Source organism: Dipodomys merriami, unplaced genomic scaffold, assembly GCF_024711535.1.
Source record: "Dipodomys merriami isolate MVZ:Mamm:240054 unplaced genomic scaffold, mDipMer1.0.p SCAF_10, whole genome shotgun sequence".
In the NCBI taxonomy this organism is placed as follows: Eukaryota; Metazoa; Chordata; class Mammalia; order Rodentia; family Heteromyidae; genus Dipodomys; species Dipodomys merriami.
The window spans coordinates 14,337,645-14,358,883 of NW_027202271.1; the positions used below are offsets into that span (position 1 = coordinate 14,337,645).

The 21,239-nt window shown below is 40.3% G+C and overlaps 1 protein-coding gene across 5 annotated transcripts in view; it reads left to right on the plus strand.

Annotated features, from left to right (window-relative positions):
- The window catches only part of Larp4 (La ribonucleoprotein 4), a 174,167-nt gene that overhangs the window by 147,364 nt on the left and 5,564 nt on the right, over positions 1–21,239 (plus strand). For 3 of the 5 annotated variants that reach the window (XM_070040924.1, XM_070040921.1, XM_070040922.1), the window contains 8 exons: positions 3,015–3,068; positions 6,751–6,963; positions 9,030–9,133; positions 14,503–14,715; positions 15,578–15,626; positions 17,488–17,646; positions 20,047–20,171; positions 20,910–21,078. In XM_070040924.1, coding sequence (XP_069897025.1) covers positions 3,015–3,068; positions 6,751–6,963; positions 9,030–9,133; positions 14,503–14,715; positions 15,578–15,626; positions 17,488–17,646; positions 20,047–20,171; positions 20,910–21,078 — 1,086 coding nt within the window. The remainder of the gene's footprint in view (positions 1–3,014; positions 3,069–6,750; positions 6,964–9,029; positions 9,134–14,502; positions 14,716–15,577; positions 15,627–17,487; positions 17,647–20,046; positions 20,172–20,909; positions 21,079–21,239) is intronic. The other 2 variants (XM_070040925.1, XM_070040932.1) reach the window with 2 other exon arrangements.

Sequence of the window (21,239 nt, forward strand, 5' to 3'; positions counted from 1 at the left end):
GTTCGATTCCTCAGCACCACATAAGCAAAAAGAAAAAAGCCGGAAGTGGCCACTGTGGCTCAAGTGGTAGACTGCTAGCCTTGAGCTGAAGAGCTGAGGGACAGCGCTCAGGCCCAGAGTTCAGGCCCCACGACTGGACCACCCACAAAAAAAAAGAAAAAGAAAAAAAGCAAGAATAGTTAGACATGGTGGGGTACACTTGTCCCCTGTAATCCTAGCTATATGGAAAACATAAATAGAAGCATCACTGTCTGAGGCTGGTCCCAGGCAAAAATGTAATACCTTCTTTGAAAAATAATGCCTTTGGGCTGGGAAGGTGGCTCAGTGGTAGAGTGCTTTCCTTGCATGCATGAGGCCCTGGGTTCGATTCCTCAGCAACACATAAACAAGAAAAAAGCCGGAAGTGGCACTGTGTGCTAGACTTGAGCTGAAGAGCTGAGGGACAGTGCCCAGGCCCAGAGTCTAGGCCCTACGACTGGACCCCCCCCCCAAAAAAAAAAAAAAAAAAGAAAAAGAAAAATAATGCCTTTAAATGCTAGAGTCCAGTGACTGCTTAGCAACCATGAGACCCTGAGTTCAAACTCCAATGCCATTATTGAGATAAAAAGAATTGTCTGGTGCTGGTGACTCACACCTGTTTATCCTAGCTACTCAGGAGGCTGAGATCTGGGAATCATGGTTTGAAGTCCATGAGACTTTGATCTATAATTATCCATTATCCATCAGAAAATCAGAAGTGGACCTGTGGGTCAACATGATAAAGTGCTAGCCTTGAGCAAAAAAATTGCTGAGGGACAGTGCCCAGGCCCCAAGTTCAAGCTCCGTGTCTGACACTAAAAAATTTAAAACAATTAAAAGAACTATGAATTAGAATTATGAATGTTGATATGGCTCAGTGGAGGAATTTTAGCTTAGGACGTGTAAATCCTAAGTTTGAAAATCACCAGCCTTGTTTAAAAAAAAAAAAAAGGGAAAAGGAAAACGATTGAACAGAGCATGATGTCATATATCTGTAATACTAGTACTCTGGAGGCTGAGGCAGGAGGATTTTAAGTTTGAGGCTAGCCTATACTACATAGCAAGACCCTAAAATAAGGGGGGGAGGGAATGTGTAACTATTCTCATGTTCACAAAAATTAGTGAGCCTTTGCTTATTGTTTTGCTGTTAAATTTTTTTTGATAATCTTCATTAAATTGTCAGTTTTGATTTAAGAGCAGTTTATTGCCTGTTAATAAAAGTAACACTTTTTATGGATGAATATGTGGATTGGGAACTATGTACTCTGTAAGTAGTATTTCTAATACTTGGAAGGCCTGCAATAAAAAATACATTCTTAGGTTTTTACTTAATGATTTTTTTTTTTTTATGGGGCTTGAACTATAGGCCTGGGCACTGTCCCTGAGCTCTTCAGCTCAAGGAAAGCTCTACCACTCGAGCCACAGCTCCACTTCTGGTTTTCTGGTATTTAATTGGAGATAAAGAGTCCCCCAAACTGACTTTGAAGCATGATCCTCAGATCTCTACCTCCTTAGTAGTTAGGATTAAAGGATTAAAAGTGTGAACCATCAAAGCCCAGCTTAATGAATGATTTTTTGGGTCCGGTAGTGGGGCCCGAGCTCTGGGCCTGGGCGCTGTCCCTCAGCTCTTCAGCTCAAGGCTTGAGCCACAGCGCCACTTTCAGCTTTTTTCTTTTTGCTTATGTGGTGCTGAGGAATTGAACCCAGGGCCTCAGGCATGTAAGGCAGCTCTACCACTGAGCCACCTTCCCAGCCCATGAATTTTATTTTATTTATTTATTTATTTTTGGGTCCGGTTGTGGGGCCTGAACTCTGGGCCTGGGCACTGTCCCTCAGCTCTTCAGCTCAAGGTTAGCACTTTACCACTTGAGCCACAGCGCCACTTCCGGCTTTTTTTTTCTACTTATGTGGTGCTGAGGAATCAAACCCAGAGCCTCAGGCAGGCAAGGCTTTACCACTGAGCCACCTTCCCAGCTCCCCCCATGAATGATTTTTTAGAGTCTTTTTTTTTTTTTTTTGGTTGGTCGTGGGGCTTGAACATGAATGATTTTTTAATAAATCTTTTTCTGGTTGTCAATCCCCTGCATCTTTATTTGTTTATGTAATGACAACTTTTATACTCCCTTTTTTTTGGGGGGGGGGTCCGATCGTGGGGCCTGAACTCTGGGCCTGGACTCTGTCCCTCAGCTCTTCAGCTCAAGGCTAGCGCTCTACCACTTGAGCCACAGTGCCACTTCCAGCTTTTTTCTTTTTGCTTATGTGGTGCTGAGGAATCAAACCCAGCGCCTCTGGCATGCAAGGCAAGCGCTCTACCAGTGAGCCACCTTCCCAGCCCCTATACTCCTTTATTTTTATTTATTTATTTTTGCCAGTCCTGGGGCTTGAATTCAGGGCCTGGGGCTGTCCCCAAACTGCTTTTGCTCAAGGCTAGCATTCTACCACTTGAGCCATAACACCACTTCTGGCTTATATTGTTTATGTGGTACTAAGGAATCAAACCCAATTCGTGCATGCTAAGCAAGCACTCTACCACTGAACCACATTCCTAGCCCTTAATGAATGATTTTTAAGACAGTCTTGTTAGGTAGTCCAGACTAGTCTGGACCTTCATCTTCCTACGTCAGCCTCTGTACTGCTGGGCTTACAGCTATTATATTTTATTCTTAATTATTATTACTTCTTACATAAAGATAAAAGAAACAGTATGCCTTTGAAACAAATATATATATCTTTGTAAATTAAATCATTTTTATTTTTTTAATTCTTCATCTTAGGTTATTTGATTGAATCATTTTAAATTGATACCTAGTGGTTTAGCTGTATTTGAATATTGCATGTGGACTATACTTGAAGATACCTTAAATTTTTATTTTTCATTTCCTATTAGCTTTAGGATTGTTATTTTAACTTTAAAAGTTATTACAAACCTGCTTTATTCAGTAAGGATGTATTTAATGTTGAATGCTAATAACAATTATTTTCTGATTGGTTAACAGGCTTTTAAATATTTAAGAGAAGAAGTTAAAACATTTCAGGGCAAGCCAGTCATGGTAAGAAACATTTGTAAATGCAGTAGAGGATCATGGGAAACAAATAAAATGGACAGATAAAGACAATTTTGGCTTGTATGTTACTTCAGCAATTTAGTTAATAGGGCATCAAGATACTCAGTGTACAGTCGTTTTTGTTCTTTTAAACAGAATTGCATCATGTTTTTGTTTGGTGCCCATTCAAAACCTTTAAGTCCAAATCTCAAAACACATAATAGTAATAATTTTTAGTAATAGATAAAATACATTTCAGTACTTTCAACCCATTTTACTATACCTCATTGCTACTTTGACATCCAACCATTTGGGAACCTAGGAATTGTCATTGAGGTAATTGATGACACTTCCTCACTATCTTACATGTTTAATCTGTTCTCAGGTCCCATAAAAATCTGTCTTCAAACTTCTTTCCATCATTATTGCCATTGATTAGACTTGAACTGTTGGAATGGCCTCATAACTGCTGTGCCTTCAGCTTTCCTATTCTCCACATTGCCACTAGAGCTGCCATTCTAAAAATTTTCTAAACCTACACCATTTTGATATGGTCCTCATGCTCCATGTGATACTTTTATTCTCATCATTTCTTGTAAGTGTAATACATTATTTTTACTAAACTCCTCTTGTTTTCTTACTATGAACTAATTTCTGTTTTTAGCCCTTAACATATATTAACTTACTTTATTCTTTAAAATTTTAATGAGATTAGATACTCTTCTCCATATTACTAGTAAAGAAAACAAGAATAAATTACCCAGTTTCACTTGACTAGCAAGTGAAAGAACCAAGATAAGAGTAGCTTGGTACTTATTAAGAAGTATATAAGCTGGGCTAGCTAGAAGGCTGAGATCTGAGGGTGGTGGTTCAAGGCCAGCCCAGTGAAGAAACTCTTTTATACAGTTAACTACAAAAAAGTCAAGAAGTGGAGCTGTGACTCAAATGGTAGTTTGCTACCCTTGGACATAAAAGCTCAGGGACAGCACCCAGACTCTGACTGAGTTCAAGCCCCAGGATTGGCACTAAAAAAAAAGAAGATATGTATCAAACACTGTTCTAAGAAATTGACATAGTTAAATCTCATTATTGCTGTGCAGTGGTGTATTACTAGTTTATGTATTACACAACTAGTCTTCTAATGTATTCTGTCTTTTAATGCCACTATTTCTTCTTTTTTTTTTGGTCCGGTCGTGGGGCCTGAACTCTGGGCCTGGGCACTGTCCCTCAGCTCTTTAGCTCAAGGCTAGCACTCTACCACTTGAGCCACAGCACCACTTCCGGCTTTTTTTTTCTTTTTGCTTATGTGGTGCTGAGGAATCGAACCCAGGGCCTCACGCATGCAAGGCAAGCGCTTTACCACTGAGCCACCTTCCCAGCCCTGCCACTATTTCTTCTTTGAAGTGATCAGGATATTCTTCAGCATCTTCCAAGAGCTTTGACTATTCATATTTATATTTAGATATTTGGCACAGTTCTTTTATCTGGTGTATTTTGTACAATGCAGTACACAAAAATACGTAGTATTTAGGCTCTTTATTACTTTTTTGCCACTCTGCTTTCCTGAACTAATACTGCTACTCTAATCACCATGGTTTTATAATATCCTTTTTTCCATAAGCAGTATTTAAAAAAAAAACAAAACAAACTTTTGCCGGGCGCCGGTGGCTCACGCCTGTAATCCTAGCTACTCAGGAGGCTGAGATCTGAGAATCTCGGTTCAAAGCCAACCCGGGCAGGAAAGACCGTGAGACTCCTATCTCCAATAAACCACTAGACAACCGGAAGTGGCGCTGTAGCTCAAGTGGTAGAGCGCTCGCCTTGAGCTGAAGAGCTGAGGGACAGCACCCAAGCCCAGAGTTCAAGCCCCATGACCCACAAAAAAAAAAACAAAAAAAAAAAACTTTTATTTTTCTGGATTGCCTTAACTATTCTTAGGCTACTACTTTTCTTTGTGGATTTCAGAATGTTTACCAATAAAGAACCAAAACAAAAAACAAACCCATATTGGAACTATGAGTTTATACTTTAAAAAATTGATAGATTGCATTTAATGGAATTGCATTCATTTATTGTTAAATTGAGGACAGTTTGAAGTTTTACGTTACAATTATTTTAAGTGATATGTTAGTACTAATTCTGGTCTATTGTGGCTTATATTTAGCTCCTTAATGATTTTTTTTGGGGGGGAGGGGGGTCAGTCATGGGGTATGAACTCGGCCTGGGCACTGTCCCTGAGCTCTTTTTGTTCAAGGCTAGAGCTCTAACACGTTGAGCCACAGACCCACCTCTGGTTTTTCTGGTTGTTAGTTGGAGATGACTCTCACAGACTTTCTTACCTGGTATACTTTGAACCCTGATCCTCAAATCTCAGCCTTTTTAGTAGCTAGGATTACAGGAGGGAGCCACCTGTACACAGTTCTAAGTGAAATTTATATTGGGGTTTTACTTACTTATTTTGATGTATTGGGGGGTGCTTTTGGTTTTTTTTTTTGTTTTGAAAAAAAACAGCAACGTTCCTGAAGTCCTTTAGTGGGTCTTTTGGGTTATCAACCTAAGATATTTTCTCTAAAAATAGTTACTGTTTTAATTCTTATACCTTTTTTTGCCAGTCCTTGAACTCAGGGCCTGGGCATTGTCCCTGAGCTTCTTTTGCTTAGGGCTAGCACTCTACTACTTTAGCTATAGCACCACTTCTGGCCTTTTCTGTTTATGTGGTACTGAGGAATTGAACCCAGGGCTTCATGCATGATAGGCAAGCAGTCTACCACTAAGCCACATTCCTAGCCCCTCTTACATCTTTTTTTTTGGGGGGGCGGGAGGGTCTGGTGTTGGTCATAAGGCTTGAACCCTGGGCCTGAGCGCTGTCCCTCAGCTCTTCAGCTCAAGGCTAGCACTCTACCACTTGAGCCACAGTGCTCCTTCCTGTTCTCTGAGTGTTTATTGGAGATGAGTATTTCATGACTTTCCTGCCCTGGCTGGCTTTGAACTCTGATTCTCAGATCTCAGCCTCCTGAGTAACTAGGATTACAGCATGAGCCACTGGTACCCAGGTCTTAAATCTTTCTTTTATTCTCTTTTTCTTTTTACTTTTGTTTTTGTTGTTGCCAGTGCTGTTGTTGCCAGTTTGAGCTGAAGCCTTACTCAGTTTGCTTACTTAGGTGCCATTTTACCATTTGAACCTTGCTTCCAGTCCCTGTTTTACTGTTTTGACTTGTGGGTTTATTTTATCTTATTTTATTTTATTTTATTTTATTTTTGGTCGTGGGTCTTGAACTCTGGGCCTGGGTGCTCTCCCTGAGCTTTTCAGCTTAAGATGAGCACTCTACCATTTGAGCCACAGCTCCACTTCTGGTTTTCTGGTGGTTCATTGGAGATAAGAGTCTCACAGCCTTTCCTGCCTAGGCTGGCTTTGAACCATGATCCTCAAAACACAGCCTCCGGAGTAGTTAGGATTACAGGCTTGAGCCACCAGTGCCCAGCAACTTTTGTGTTTTTATCTTGTTTATTCTGACTTTTCCCAAGCACATGCTTTTTTGTTAAGGTTATCAGTTTTTTGCCCTTTCTTCTAGGTATTGTTAACAGAAACAATATAGTCAAATAAGATGAAAATGTAAATTTAGCATATTTTTAAAAACAAATTTACATTTTGTCTTAATGTTACAATGTGTTCCTTTTTTTTTTCTAGGCAAGGATAAAAGCCATCAACACGTTTTTTGCTAAAAATGGTTACAGGTTAATGGATTCAAGTATGTATAGTCAGCCCATCCAGACTCAAGCCCAATTTCCCTCACCAGTGTTTATGCAACCTGTATATAGTCCCCACCAACAGTACTCCATCTATAGTCTTGTGCCTCAGTCTTGGTCTCCAAGTCCTGCACCTTACTTTGAAACACCACTGGTAAGTAAGATCCTTATTGAATGGTGAAATAAATTTTCATCAGGTTAAATTTGAAGAAATCATCTAGAATAGTAGTTCATTTGTTTAGTGTTGATACAGGTTTTTTCCTGGCTTTTAAATTGTGATATGGGTTGATATGGATATCTAATTGCAGTTTTATTCTTTCTTTTTTTGTGCATGAGTGTGTTCATATACATGCTGATAACAGGACTTGGACTCCAGGCTTTGAGCTCTTACTGTGGCTGGTACTCTACCACTTAAGCCACACCTCCATTTCTGGCTTTTTCTTAGTTAATTGGAGATAAGAGTCACAATTTTGACTACCCAGGCTGGCTGCAAGTCTCAGCCTCCTGAATAGCTTTGATTATATTTGTAAGCCACTGACACCTGGCTTTGCCCTTTTATTCTTTAAACTGTGAGTGAATTGAAAGAAGAAACTAAGTTCTGTTGTATAAGCTTAACTTCTTTTGTCAGTCATTGGGCGTGAACTCTGGGCCTGGGCACTGCCCCTGAGCTCTTCAGCTCAAGGCAAGCGCTCTACCACTTGAGCCACAGCACCACTTCTGGTTTTCTGGTGGTTAATTGGAGATGAGTCTTATGCACTTTCATGCCTGGGCTGGGTTTGAACCGTGATTCTCAGATCTCAGCCTCCTGAGTAGCTAGGATTATAGATGCATGCACCACTGTCGCCCAACTGAGTTTAAATATTTTTATTGTTGTGAAATTTTCCCAGAAAGGAATGTTCCTTATTAAGTATTGAATTAGTGATTAATTATTTATAAATTCAAGGGTATATGACTTGAACATTGCAAAAGATTTAAATTCTTTTGGACAGTGAAAGAAATTGATGTTTATGATTTATCCGACACTTTATATATGTATACACCCATGCATGCACACTTTTTTTTTTTTTTTTGCCAGTCCTGGGGCTTGAACTCAGGGCCCAGGCACTGTATCTGAGCTTCTTTTGCTCAAGGCTAGCACAGTACCACTTGAGCAACAGTGCCACTTCCAGCTTTGTCTATGTATGTGGTACTGAGGAATCAAACCCCGGGCTTCATGCATCCTAGGCAAGCACTCTACCACTAATGCACATTCCCAATCCTTTAGTCTATATTTTTACTTCAAGGTTTTTTGTTTTTTTTTTTTGTCAGTCATGGGGCCTGAACTCTAGACCTAGGTGCTGTCCCTCAGCTCTTCAGCTCAAGGCTAGCACTCTACCACTTGAGTCACAGTGCCATTTCCGGCTTTTTCTGGTTATATGGTGCTGAGGAATTGAACCCAGGGCCTCATGCATGCAAAGGCAAGCACTCTACCACTGAGCCACCTTCCCAGCCCTACTTCAAGGTTTTTTTTTGTTGTTGTTGTTCTTAGTTTTGTCGTTTATGTAGGCTTGTACTCAGGGTCTGGGTGCTGTCTCTGTTTTGCTCAAGGCAGCACTGTACCTCTTTGAGCCACAATACCCACTTCTGTGTTTTGAGTGATTAATTGAATATGAGTTTCCTGGGGACTTTTCTGCCCTACCTGGCTTCGAACTAATGATCCTCATGATCTTAAGATCTCAGCCTCCTGAGTAGTTAGGATTACTGGTGTGAGCTACTGGCATCCAGTTTAAAAAGTTATTTTTATTAGTGTATATTAACTGTACAGAATGAGAGGGTTTTTTGTTTGTTTGTTTGTTTTGTTGATTAGTTTTATTTTTTGGTGGTCCTGGAGCTTGCTTGTTCTCTTGGCCCGGGCACTGTCCCTGAGCTCCTTTTGCTGATTGCTAGTGCTCTACTATTTGAACCACAACTCCACTTTTGTTTTTTTTTTTCTGTGACTAGTTGGAGATAAGAGTCACATAGATTCAAAAGCCAGCCTGGGTTGGTTCCATGATCCTCAGATCTCAGCCTTCTGAGTAGCTAGGATTACAATCAGGAGCCACTAGTACCAGCCAAAATGAATGGTTTTATTGTTGTTTTCATACATGTATATGCACTTTGGTCATTTTCAGATCCTCTCTTACTTCCTCCCCATTTTTTCTTTACCATTAATATTATTTAAACATTAAAATTGTATTCTAGGCTCCCTTTCCCAATGGCAGTTTTGTGAACGGCTTTAATTCACCAGGATCATATAAAACAAGTGCTGCTGCTATGAATATGGGTCGACCATTCCAAAAAAATCGGTAAGAAATCATAGCTGAAATTATTTCAAACACTTTCTAATAGTTCTTGAGGAATTACTGTATTAATAGCAGTGGTTATTGGGAGACTCAGTAAAAAGGTCTTTGTTTATTTTTATAGGAGGTGAGTTAATTCAGTTTAGTATTCATAAAGCTACTTTAACTTATGAGTTAATAATGTTTGTGAAAGGACTAGGGGCTCCCATTTTTATTTAATAAAAATGAGAATAAAGAAAAGATCTGGGCACTGGTGGCTCACATATATAATCCTATCTTCTGTGGAGGTTGAGATATTAAGATTAAGGTTTGAAGCAAGCTGTAGGCTGGAAAGTCTGAGATTTTTATCTTCAATTTACCAACTCCCCCCACCTCACTCCTTCCCCCGCCCCCCCCCCCAAAAAAAAGCCTTGAAGTGTAGCTTGGCTCAAGTGGTAGAGCACTAGCCTTGAGCACAAAAAGCTTAGAGCCAATATGTTATGTAAGCTCTCCATTCAAGCCCTAGGACTGGCACCAAAAATAAAGACAATACTAGCCGGGCGCCAGTAGCTCATGCCTGTAATCCTAGCTACTCAGGAGGCTGAGATCTGAGGATTTCGGTTCAAAGCCAGCCAGGACAGGAAAGTCCGTGAAACTCTTTATCTCCAATAAACCACTAGAAAACTGGAAGTGGCGCTGTGGCTCAAGTGGTAGAGTGCTTGCCTTGAGCTGAAGAGCTGAGGGAAAGCGCTCAAGCCCAGAGTTCAAGCCCCATGACCCACCAAAAAAAAAAAGATACTGTAGCAATCTCACATAACTAATATCTAAATGCCACTTAGTATATTGAATGAGAAGTAATTTGGGATATCTTTGAGGTTTGAAATGTTAAGTAATTTTAGTAAACAGTGTGCGAATTGTATTAGTGTAAGATGTGTATTATGTATATTTTGTTAATTAAGAAATAGAAATGTGGAAGTTTAAATATTCTAAGAGCATATAGCTTGTGACTGGCTTTGATTTAAACCCATGCAGTTTGATTGACTCCAAAAGTTTGCACTTAAAAGCATAATGTTCAGAATAAATTATTAGGGGGTTGAATATATGCCTCAGTGGTAGCTTTGTATGTGCAAAGGCCCTGGGTTTGATCTCTAGCACTGCCAAGGGGAACAAGTAAACTATTAGGAATCCTAGTAACTATTTTCTATCATACAGAGATCTATAAGCCTCTTACATACTATTTTCTATAAAAGTACCAGCTGATAATCTCAGAGTAAGTGTAACCCAAGACTTAAAGGATAATGTCTTATGCTGGGCACTGGTGGCTCACATCTGTAATCCTAGCTACTCAGGAGGCTGCAATCTGAGGATCATGGTTCAAAGCCAGTCAGGGCAGGAAAGTCTAAGTCTTATCTATAATTGGTAAAGCACTCACCTTGAGGCAGTGCCCAGGCCAGAGTACTCCCAAAAATAATAATAATTTTAAAAAAGGAATAGCCAGGAGCCAATGGCTCACAACTGTAATCCTAGCTACTCCGGAGGCTGAGATCTGAGGATCGCGGTTCAAAGCCAGCCCTGGCAGGAGAGACCGTGAGACTCCTATCTCTTATAAACCACCAGAAAACAAGAAGTGGTACTGTGGCTCAAGCGGTAAGAGTGCTCGCCTTGAGCTGAAGAGCATAGGAACAGCGCCCAAGCCCAGAGTTCATGCCCCCACGACCTACCAAAAAAAAGGGGAAATGCCTGATGGCTTAGAACTACTCAATAGTGGGGCTGGGAAGGTGGCTCAGTGGTAGGTAGAGTGCTTGCCTTGCATGCATGAGGCCCTGGGTTCAATTCCTCAGCACTACATAAGCAAAAAGAAAAAATCTGCAAGTGGTGCTGTGGCTCAAGTGATAGAGCGCTAGCCTTGCACCCAGGTCCAGAGTTCAGGCCCCACGACTGGACCAAAAAAAAAAAAAAGAAAAAGAAAAAAAGAACTACTCAATAGTTTTCACGTTGATTATTTATTGTTTGCCCCTTTTGGAGAGCCTCTTAATTTTGAAATTTGGGTTTTTTCCCCGAATGATTTCTATTTGTGACTTTCAGTCTTTTGCCACTTCTAATTTTCTTCTTGACCCTTTGGTAAAGAGATCCCATGGAGTATGTTTTTAAAAGATGAATTCTTGGAACTTAGTCCTTTATGTGAGGCCTTTCAAAACATGCTTTATTGAAGAAAGGAGCCTCACAGTATAAATAAAAAATATTCTTCTCGGGGCATTCACTTATGTAACTACCTTTTAGTTGTCAGGATTTGGGGTCCTCCTTTGACTGATGAATAACCCATTCATCAAATGCTTTTTTTTTTTTTTTTTGGGTCCGGTCATGGGGCCTGAACTCTGGGCCTGGGCGCTGTCCTTCAGCTCTTCAGCTCAAGGCTAGTGCTCTACTACTTTAGCCACAGCGCCACTTCCGGCTTTGTTCTTTTTGCTTATGTGTTGCTGAGGAATCGAACCCAGGGCCTCAGGCATGCAAGGCAAGCGCTCTACCACTGAGCCACCATTCCAGCCCCCTCATCAAATGCTTTAACCCAAAGCATTTGAAAGTTTTTTTTAAGTACTGGAAGAGTTCTACATAAATCAAATGATAACTCTGAAGATCTACTGCTTTTCAGAGTGTGGCAGCCTATGTTTGTATCCTGGCTACTTGGGTGGGTGAGATGGGGAATATCACATTTTGAGGGTAATTCTGGCAAAAAAAAAAAAAAAATTTAGCAAGAGCTCAGCTCAACTAATAAGGCAGGCATAATAGACTCAGCTACATTACAGCCATGTGTTAGAACATCTGTCTAAGGCCATCTCCTATTGAAAACAAGTGAGACCCTGCCTGAAAAACAACTAACACAAAAGAGCTAGGAGTGAGGGTCAAGTGGTAGATCTCCTGCCTATCAAGTATGAGGTCCTGAGTTCAAACTTTCCCAAAAGGCCTGAGGCAGAGGGATCATTCAACCTCAGGAGTTGGAAACTAGCCTGGGAAAAATAGAGAGATTTTGTCACCAAAAATAAAAAGGTAATAATGATGATGGTCTGATGCAGGATGCCTTATAAACACAAAATGATTTGTGCCCTTACATGACTTGATAATGTAACTGCAATTAACTCCAAGACTCATTATTACTGGGACATGAATATAATAGATACACTGTCCCCTAACTGCAACCCTGTTGTTTAGAAAAGATTAATTTCAATGAGTTTATATATCTATAAAGACGATAATGTTTGAATCTGGAAATACCTTTATTAGTGTATAGTTTTAACTCATTTACAGACAAAAGAAAGTGAAGGGTGAATAGCTGAGTGCCATGGCTCACACCTGTGAACCCAGCTACTTGGAGGCAGAGATAGGAGGATCAAGGTTGGGAACCAGTCCAGGAAAAAAGTTAAGTGCACCCCTATCTCAAAAACAAGCTATATATAGTGATTTGCTTCTGTAATCCTACCTGTTTGGGAGCTGAGTAGGAAAGCCACAATTCACAATCCAAGTTCTGCCTAGACAAAGGTGGAAGACTCTATTTAGAAACCCTAAAAGTACAAGGGACTGAGACATGGCTTAAGTGTTAGTACTGATCTAACAAGTTCAAAGATCTGAGTTCAGTCCTCTGAACAGCTGAGGGGGGGTGGCGATAAAGAAAAATGAAGCTAAGTATAGTAAAAATCCTGTCAGGATTAAGATTAGAACATCTACTCCAATAAGCTGGGAAGGGTTTTACTTAAAAATAATTTTATTAGAGCTAATCACAGTTGATAAACTACTCATGATAAGATTACTTACAAGCAGGCACTGGTGGCTCACACCTGTAATCCTAGCTACTCAGGAGGCTGAGATCTGAGGATCGCGGTTCAAAGCCAGCCCGGTTCAAAGCCAACCCGGGCAGGAGAGACCACGAGACTCCTATCTCCAATAAACCACCAGAAAACCGGAAGTGGCGCTGTAGCTCAAGTGGTAGAGCGCTTGCCTTGAGCTGAAGAGCTGAGGGATGGCGCCCAGGCCCAGAGTTCAAGCCCCACGACCCACAAAAAAAAAAAAAAAAAAAAAGATTACTTACAATGAAAAACAATATTTATAAAAAATACTTATCTTCTGGGTGCCAGTAATCCTAGTTACTAAGGAAGTTGGGATCTGAGGATTGTAGTTCAAAGCCAGCCCAGTCAGGAGGAAAGTTCTTGAAACTCCAATTAGCTAGCAAAAAATTGGAAATGGAGGTATGGCTTGTGTTAAAATGCCAATCATGAACTTAAAAGCTAGGCTAGAACATGTTTAACCCCCAGTACCAGTATAAAGGAAAAAAAAACACACACAAAAAAAAACAAAATTTGATGTACTGTTCTTTCACATGTGTGTGACAGATATGTTATTAATTAATTACAAAAATAATACATTAAGGGGCTGGGAAGGTGGCTCAGTGGTAGAGCGCTTGCCTTGCATGCCTGAGGCCCTGGGTTTGATTCCTCAGCACCACATAAGCAAAAAGAAAAAAGCCGGAAGTGGCGCTGTGGCTCAAGTGGTAGAGTGCTAGCCTTGAGCTGAAGAGCTGAGGGACAGCGCCCAGGCCCAGAGTTCAGGCCCCACAACTGGACCCCCCAAAAAAATAATAATACATTAATACTTGTATTTATAGCTTTTAACCAAAACCACAACATGGTTTTCTCCTTACTTCTAAGAGTTGTCAGCTAACAGGCCTTTATTCTGTAAAGTTAACCAGCAAAGAAAAAAATTTGAAAGTCTGTTTATATTAGAGAATCTGTTTATATTAACTAGATGGCCTAGTGATGATCACTAGTTCTACTTAGAATAGGATTAACTTTCAAAAGCCGTAGCATTTTTCTTCTCTTCTTACATAATTTTTCTTTCTTTATTTTTGTTTCCTTCCTTTGCTTTGTAATTTCTCTTTATTCTTTTTTCTGTTACCTGGATTGAGATTGTAAATCCCTCTCCATGAAGGGTAAGATTATGAGATCTGAGGGCTGTTGAAACCTTCTAAATAGATATGTAAATAGCATATTTACCTTCTGAGGCTGTTTTCAGGTATAATAAATAGCAAATGTTTAAACTGTGAGGTTATACTGATATTTTCTTTACTGTTAAATCTATTTGGAGGCCAGGTTTGGCAACACATACCTGTCTAACCCCAGCTATTCAGGAGGTAGAGTCAGGGAGATAGAGTATTTGGCACCAGTAAAGGTGTAACCCTGTCTCAAAAACAAAGAGTTTGGATATAGCTCAAGTGGCACAAAGCCTTGGTTTCAGTTCCTAGATCTATACCCCTCCAACAACAATAAAAATTCGAAGCCAATTTTTAGCCTGAAGGTTTTTCTATCTAGAGTCATCCTTTCATATATGTGATCTTATATTTCTTTTAGTGTGAAGCCTCATTTTAGATCATCCAGTGGTTCAGAACACTCAGCAGAGGGCTCTGTGTCCTTGGGGGATGGACCATTGAACAGATCTAGTTCAAGAAACTTTCTACCTGAACGACATAACCCTACAGTCACAGGGAATCAAGAACAAACTTACTTTCCAAAGGAGACTCCCATTTTACAGATGGAACAGAATGGGGACTATGGTAGGGGCAGGTAAGGAAATAGGGGTATAAGAAAACTCTTTATTCATCTTAAATATTTAAATATAGTTGGGGGCTCTTGGCTCACCTATAATCCTAGCTACACAAGAGGCTGAGGATAACAACAGTTCAAAGCCAGCCTGAGCAGGAAAGTTCAGGAGACTCTTCAATTATCCACCAGAAAACCAGAAGTGGTGCTGTGGCTCAAGTGGTGGAGTGCTTGCCTTGAGCTGAAGAGCTGAGGGACAGCACCCAGGCCCAGAGTTGAAGCTCCACGACCACCCTCTCCTTCCCCCATTTTTAAAAATATAGTCACTTTAAATACTTAAAGATTTTTCTAATGATTTTTGTTCTTGATAATTTAATAATTATTGTTTGGTTATCCTAAATATATTGTCCACATAATGTGGGATTACAAGGTTTGGGTTGTTTCATTTTTGGTTTGGAGCAAGTTTGGCAGTGCTGAGCATTGAACCCAGGGTCTCAGGTATATGTTAGGCAAGTGCTCTTTCATTGGCCATAGCCCCAAACCTAGAAGTTTTTGTTTTGTTTTTATAATTATTAAGAAATATAGAGTACCCATAGGGAATATAATTCTGAATCAGAAGTTTATATCATGAAATTTATTTTACCGAGGAAAGAACTGCTTAGAAAAATTATGTACCCAATTGTCTGTCAGTTTTAATTTCTTTCAGTTTACTAAAATTAGGAGTGGGATTATATCTAATTCTCATTTTCTTCTAGTGTAGAGGGCATGCTAGTAATAAAACAGGGCCAGCAAAAATGAAAAATAGCTATAGATACAACAAATCTTCATCTTTGGTAGAATGTGTATATTTTAATTATGAACTGTTCCCCCTCTTTTATTGTTAAAGGAGAACACTCTTCAGAGGTCGTAGAAGACGGGAAGACGACAGGATTCCTGTAAGTATTAACCTCTTTCTTTTTTTTTTTAGATACAGATGTGTGTGTGTGTGTGTGTGTGTGTGTGTGTGTGTGTGTGTGTGTGTGTGTGTGTGTGTGTGTGTGTGTGTGTGTGTGTGTGTGTGTGTGTGTGTGTGTTTCAGTGTGACATTTCCTTACATATATACTATATATATATTTTGGGGGGGGGCCCAGTCGTGGGGCCTGAACTCTGGGCCTGGGCGCTGACCTTCAGCTCTTCAGCTCAAGGCTAGCGCTCTACCACTTGAGCCACAGCACCACTTCTGGCTTTTTTCTTTTTTGCTTATGTGGTGCTGAGGAATCGAACCCAGAGCCTCAGGCATGCAAGGCAAGCGCTCTACCACTGAGTCACCTTCCCAGCCCCTATATAGTTTATTTCAACCAGTGTTAACCCCTCTTTCAGTCTACTTTATCCTCCTCCTTAAGGATTTGTTGTTGTTGTTTTAGCACTTTAACTCAGTACCTGACACTTTCATTGTTGGCTAGCATTCTATTGACTGAGTCGGCCTGGACACTGTCCCTCAGCTCTTCAGCTTAAGGCTATCGTGCTCTATACTTGAGCCACAGCACCACTTCCAGCTTTTTCTGCTTATGTGGTGCTGAGAAATTGAACCCAGGTCTTCACGCATGCAAGGCAAGCACTTTGCCACTGAGCCACCTTTCTAGCCCTTCCGCTTCCTCTTTAAAACAGTTTACACTGGTTTCAATGTGAGGTGTTTTGTCTGCATGTGCGCGTACGTGTGCAGGCTGTGCTTGAACATAGGGCCTAGGCACTGTCACTGAGCTTTTATGATTAAGGCCACAGTTCCACATTCAGCTTTGTGGTGGTGAATTGCAGATAAGAGTCTCATGACCTTGCCTACTTGGCTGGCTTGGAACCTTGATCCACAAATTTCTGCCTCCTGAGTAGCGAGGATTTAGCTGTGAGCCACTGGTACTTGACTCATTGTTCTATTTTTGTACTTACATATAAAGTATTCTAATCATATTCACCCTCATTCAGTATTTTTAATCTTAAATTATATACCACCTGAGCCACAGCTCCATTTCTGGCTTTTTGGTAGTTTATTGGAGATAAAAGTTAATGAGTTTTCCTGTTTGGGCTGGATTTGAACCACAATCCTCAGATCTCTGTTCCTGAGTAGCTAAGATTACAGACAGGAGCCAATGGCATGCTTTCCAGAATGAAGGGAAAGTATAAGAGCCTTTGTGCAGAAACTATATCTTATCTAGAAAGAATATGGAAAATTTGTAAGCTTATAGCAACTAAAGTGATAAGTTTAGATTAGTACAGGGTACCATCTGAAGAGGAAATAAGTCGATTAGATCTCCCTTCTTTTTTTTTTTTAAGACAAGAGCAGAGATTTACTTTATTTAATTTTCATTATTAAACTAATAATGAATTTAAACATTCTGAAGGAAGAGCTGGGAAGGTGGCTCAGTGGTAGAGTGCTTGCCTTCATGCATGAGGCCCTGGGTTCGATTCCTCAGTACCACATACATACATACATACATACATACATACATACATACATACATACATACATACATACATACACACATACATACAAACATACATGCATACATACAACCGTAGATAGAAAAAAAAACAAGAGGAAGCTGACTAAATATAACTGAACATAAGTAGAACTGGAATAGAACCAATGAGAGATAAACTCAAATGAGAGTCTAAGAGACAAGTTATAATTTAGTTATACTTTATACTTTAGATAAATATTGTTTGGTTGGGTTTTTTTTTTTTTTCAGCTTCTGTGTGGAGAGAATCGAGTAGGCATATGACCTGTTTAATCATTTGTGGAATTTGTTTGTTTATTTTAAGAGACCTCATCCTTCAGCTGAAACAAAAGCTTCAACACCAAAGTTTGACTTATTAGCTTCAAATTTTCCTCCATTGCCTGGAAGTTCATCAAGAATGCCGGGTGAACTTGTTTTGGAGAATAGAATGTCTGATGTTGTTAAAGGTGTCTACAAAGAAAAGGTAAACATGAAGCATCAGTATGATTCTCATTTTGTGGAAGCATTCTCAGGCATTGATTTCAAGGTTATTGTTTAAAATTTCACTTGCAAGTTGTATGTATTTCTTTTTTGTTTTTTGTTTGTTTGTTTTTGTCCGTCATGGGGCCTGAAATCTGGGCCTGGGCTCTGTCTCTCATCTCTTCAGCTCAAGGCTAGCTAGCGTTCTACCACTTGAGCCACAGCGCCACTTGTGGCTTTTTTTTGCTTACATGTTGTTGAATAATCGAACCCAGGGACTCATGCACGCAAGGCAAGCACTATACCACTGAGCCACCTTCCAAGCCCAATTATATGTATTTCTATTGTAGTTTTCACTTGTGAAGTTTTCAGTATTAATTTTTTTTTTGGGGGGTCCAGTCGTGGGGCCTGAACTCTGGGCCTGGGCACTGTCCCTCAGCTCTTCAGCTCAAGGCTAGCACTCTATCACTTGAGCCATAGCACCACTTCTGGCTTTTTTCTTTTTGCTTACGTGGTGCTGAGGAATCAAACCCAGGGCCTCATGCATGCAAGGCAAGTACTCTACCACTGAGCCACCTTCCTAGCCCCTAGTTTTCAGCATTACTAAGAGTGTTTTTTAAAATTCCAGTGAAGCTGCAGAAGGCCACAAAATGTGTGCCCTTATGTTAAATGTTTTTTCTCATGTTAAATTTAACACAAAATTTAGTGGTAATAACTATTTTGATATAGTAGTAAGTACATTCACATTGTTGTGCAGCTAGTCTAGAACTCACCTTCAAAACTTTTTATTTATTTTTATGTTTTATTTTTGTCAGTCATGGGGCTTAAACTCTGGGCCCAGGTACTGTCCCTCAGCTCTTTAGCTCCAGGCAATCGCTCTACCACTTGAACTACAGCACCACAACTTTTAATCTATTAAACACCGTCTTCTATTTCCCCCTGAGCCCCTAGCAACTACCTTCTACTTTGTTTTTATAAATTAATTGACTCTTGCAGGCACAAAAATAACTAGAATCAGGCTGGGAAGGTGGCTCAGTGGTAGAGCGCTTGCCTTGCATGCCTGAGGCCCTGGGTTCAATTCCTCAGCACCACATAAGCAAAAAGAAAAATGCTGGAAGTGGCGCTGTGGCTCAAGTGGTAGAGCGCTAGCCTTGAGCTGAAGAGCTGAGGGACAGCACCCAGGCCCAGAGTTCGGGCCCCATGACCGGACCCCCCCCCCAAAAAAAAAAAAAAAAAACAGAACTAGAATCATAAAAGTATTTGTCTTTCCATGACCTGGCTTATTTTCATAGTAGGATGCCCTCGGGATTTTAATTTACTTTAAAGGTATATCAGTACTCATTTTTTTTTAAACTTATTGACTAGTAATAACTTTTTGACAGGGAGGATATACCAGCTTTTGCGTATTCATGTATCATTTATCATTTGGTGGACATTACCTTTGTTTTCACTTTGTCTAATATAAATTATGATACTGTGATAATTTGTGTGGTAGTGCTCTCTTCTGCAGCACATATACTAAAATTGGAATGATATAGAGAAAATTAGCATGAACATTTGTGTGATAAATTCCCTACAGCCTTTTTTTTTAACCCCCCCCCCCCCAAAAGTCTTGCTATGTAGCACAGGCTGGCCTCAAACTCATGATCCTTCTAGTCATGACCACTATACTTAGCCAGACTTTTTTCTCTCCTTTTTATAACAGATAAACTCTTAATTGTTGTTTTTATATGGATATATCTTTTTATTTAATTTATTATGGGATAGCTCTGTTTACCTTTTTAAGTAACTGCCAGGTTATCTTCTAATGCACTGCCAGTGAATCAGTGTTCTGGTATCTCTGTATCATAACCAACACTTGTTAATATCTGTTGTGGTTTTTTGTTTTGTTTGTTTTGTTTTGTTTTGTTCGGTTGTGGGGCTTGAACTCTGGGTCTGGGTGCTGTCCCTCAGCCCTTCAGCTCAAGGCTAGTGCTCTACCACTTGAGTCACAGGGCCACTTCCGGTTCTCTGGTAGTTAATTGGAGATGAGAGTCTCGTGGACTTTCCTGCCTGGTCTGGCTTTGTACCTCGATCCTCAGATTTCAGCCTCCTGAGTAGCTAGGATTATAAGAATGAGCCACTGGCACCTGGCTTGGTTTGGTTTTTGAGATAAGAATTTCAGGCTGCCAAGGTGGCTTCAAACTCATATCCCAAGTGATGAGAATATAGGCATGTACCATCACACCCAGCTAATGTCTGTCTTTTTTGTTATTATAGGCATCCTAGGGGATATAAAATAGATGGCTTCTCACTGCTGACTAAATCATACTGGACATCTTTTCCTGTGCTTTTTGGTCATTTATCTTTTCAGGAAAAATGTCTAAATGTAATCTTAAAATATCTTTTTACTTTTAATTTTAAGGACAATGAAGACTTGAGAGTTGGTTGCCCAGTACCTGCAGAAGATGAACAGACAGACTGCACTTCTACCCAGCAACTCAGTATAAGTACCAGTCCTCCATGTACAACTGAACTTCCTGTGTTAAGGTACATATTTCAGAAAAGATCTTAAATATTAAAGTATTTTTTCTTAACCGAAACTTGGGTAGTGTACAGTTGTAATCACATGATGCAGAACACTGAGTCAAGCAGATGTAGAGTTTTGAGGCCAGCTTGGGTTACTATTGCAAAACCGTCTTTTATTTATTTTATTTTATTTTATTTTTTTTGTCGGTCGTGGGGCTTGAACTCTGGGCCTGGGCACTGTCCCTCAGCTCTTCAGCTCAAGACGAGCGCTCTACCACTTGAGCTACAGGGCCACTTCCGGTTTTCTGGTGGTTTATTGGAGATCGGAGTCTCATGGTCTTTCTTGCCCGGGCTGGCTTTGAACCGCGATCCTCAGATCTCAGCCTCCTGAGTAGCTAGGATTACAGGCGTGAGCCACCAGCGCCCGGCTGCAAAACCTTCTTTTAAAAAGTTATTGAGCCAGGCACCAGTGGCTTATGCCTGTAATCCTAGCTACTCAGTCTAAGATCTGAGGATCGCAGTTCATAGCCAGCCCAGGAAGGAAAGTCTGTGAGACTCTTATCTCCAATAAACCACTCAGAAAACCAGAAGTAGCCCTGTGGCTCAAATGTTAGGCACTAGCCTTGAGCTGTAGAGTTCAGGGATAGCACCAGGCCCAGAGTTCAAGCCCCATGTCCTACCAAAAAAAAATTTTTTTCTTCTCAACAGCTGAACCATTTTTGTGTACTATTCTTAACGTCTAGCTCCTCTTTTCCTTAGCACAACTAAGCAAGAGAAGGATCTGATAGAAGATTCCACTGTTCAGAAGGATGTTCTCAATCAGGTGACTGTACCACTTTCTTCCCCAAGTACTGCAAAGCCATCAAGGGCAAACACTGCTTCTCCTTGCAATAGTAGCACAAATGTACCCGTAGCTGTGGCCCTACAGGTAACTTGAAGAATTCAATTTATGCAATACAATACAATAGATAATGTAAAACTTATTTATTCAAATGATACCTTGTTATAGCAGAGTATTCCAAGTGAGAGCTTCCTGAATCAGAAAGAAGCTAAAGGAGTTAAAGTGGGGCTGGGAATGTGGCTTAGTGG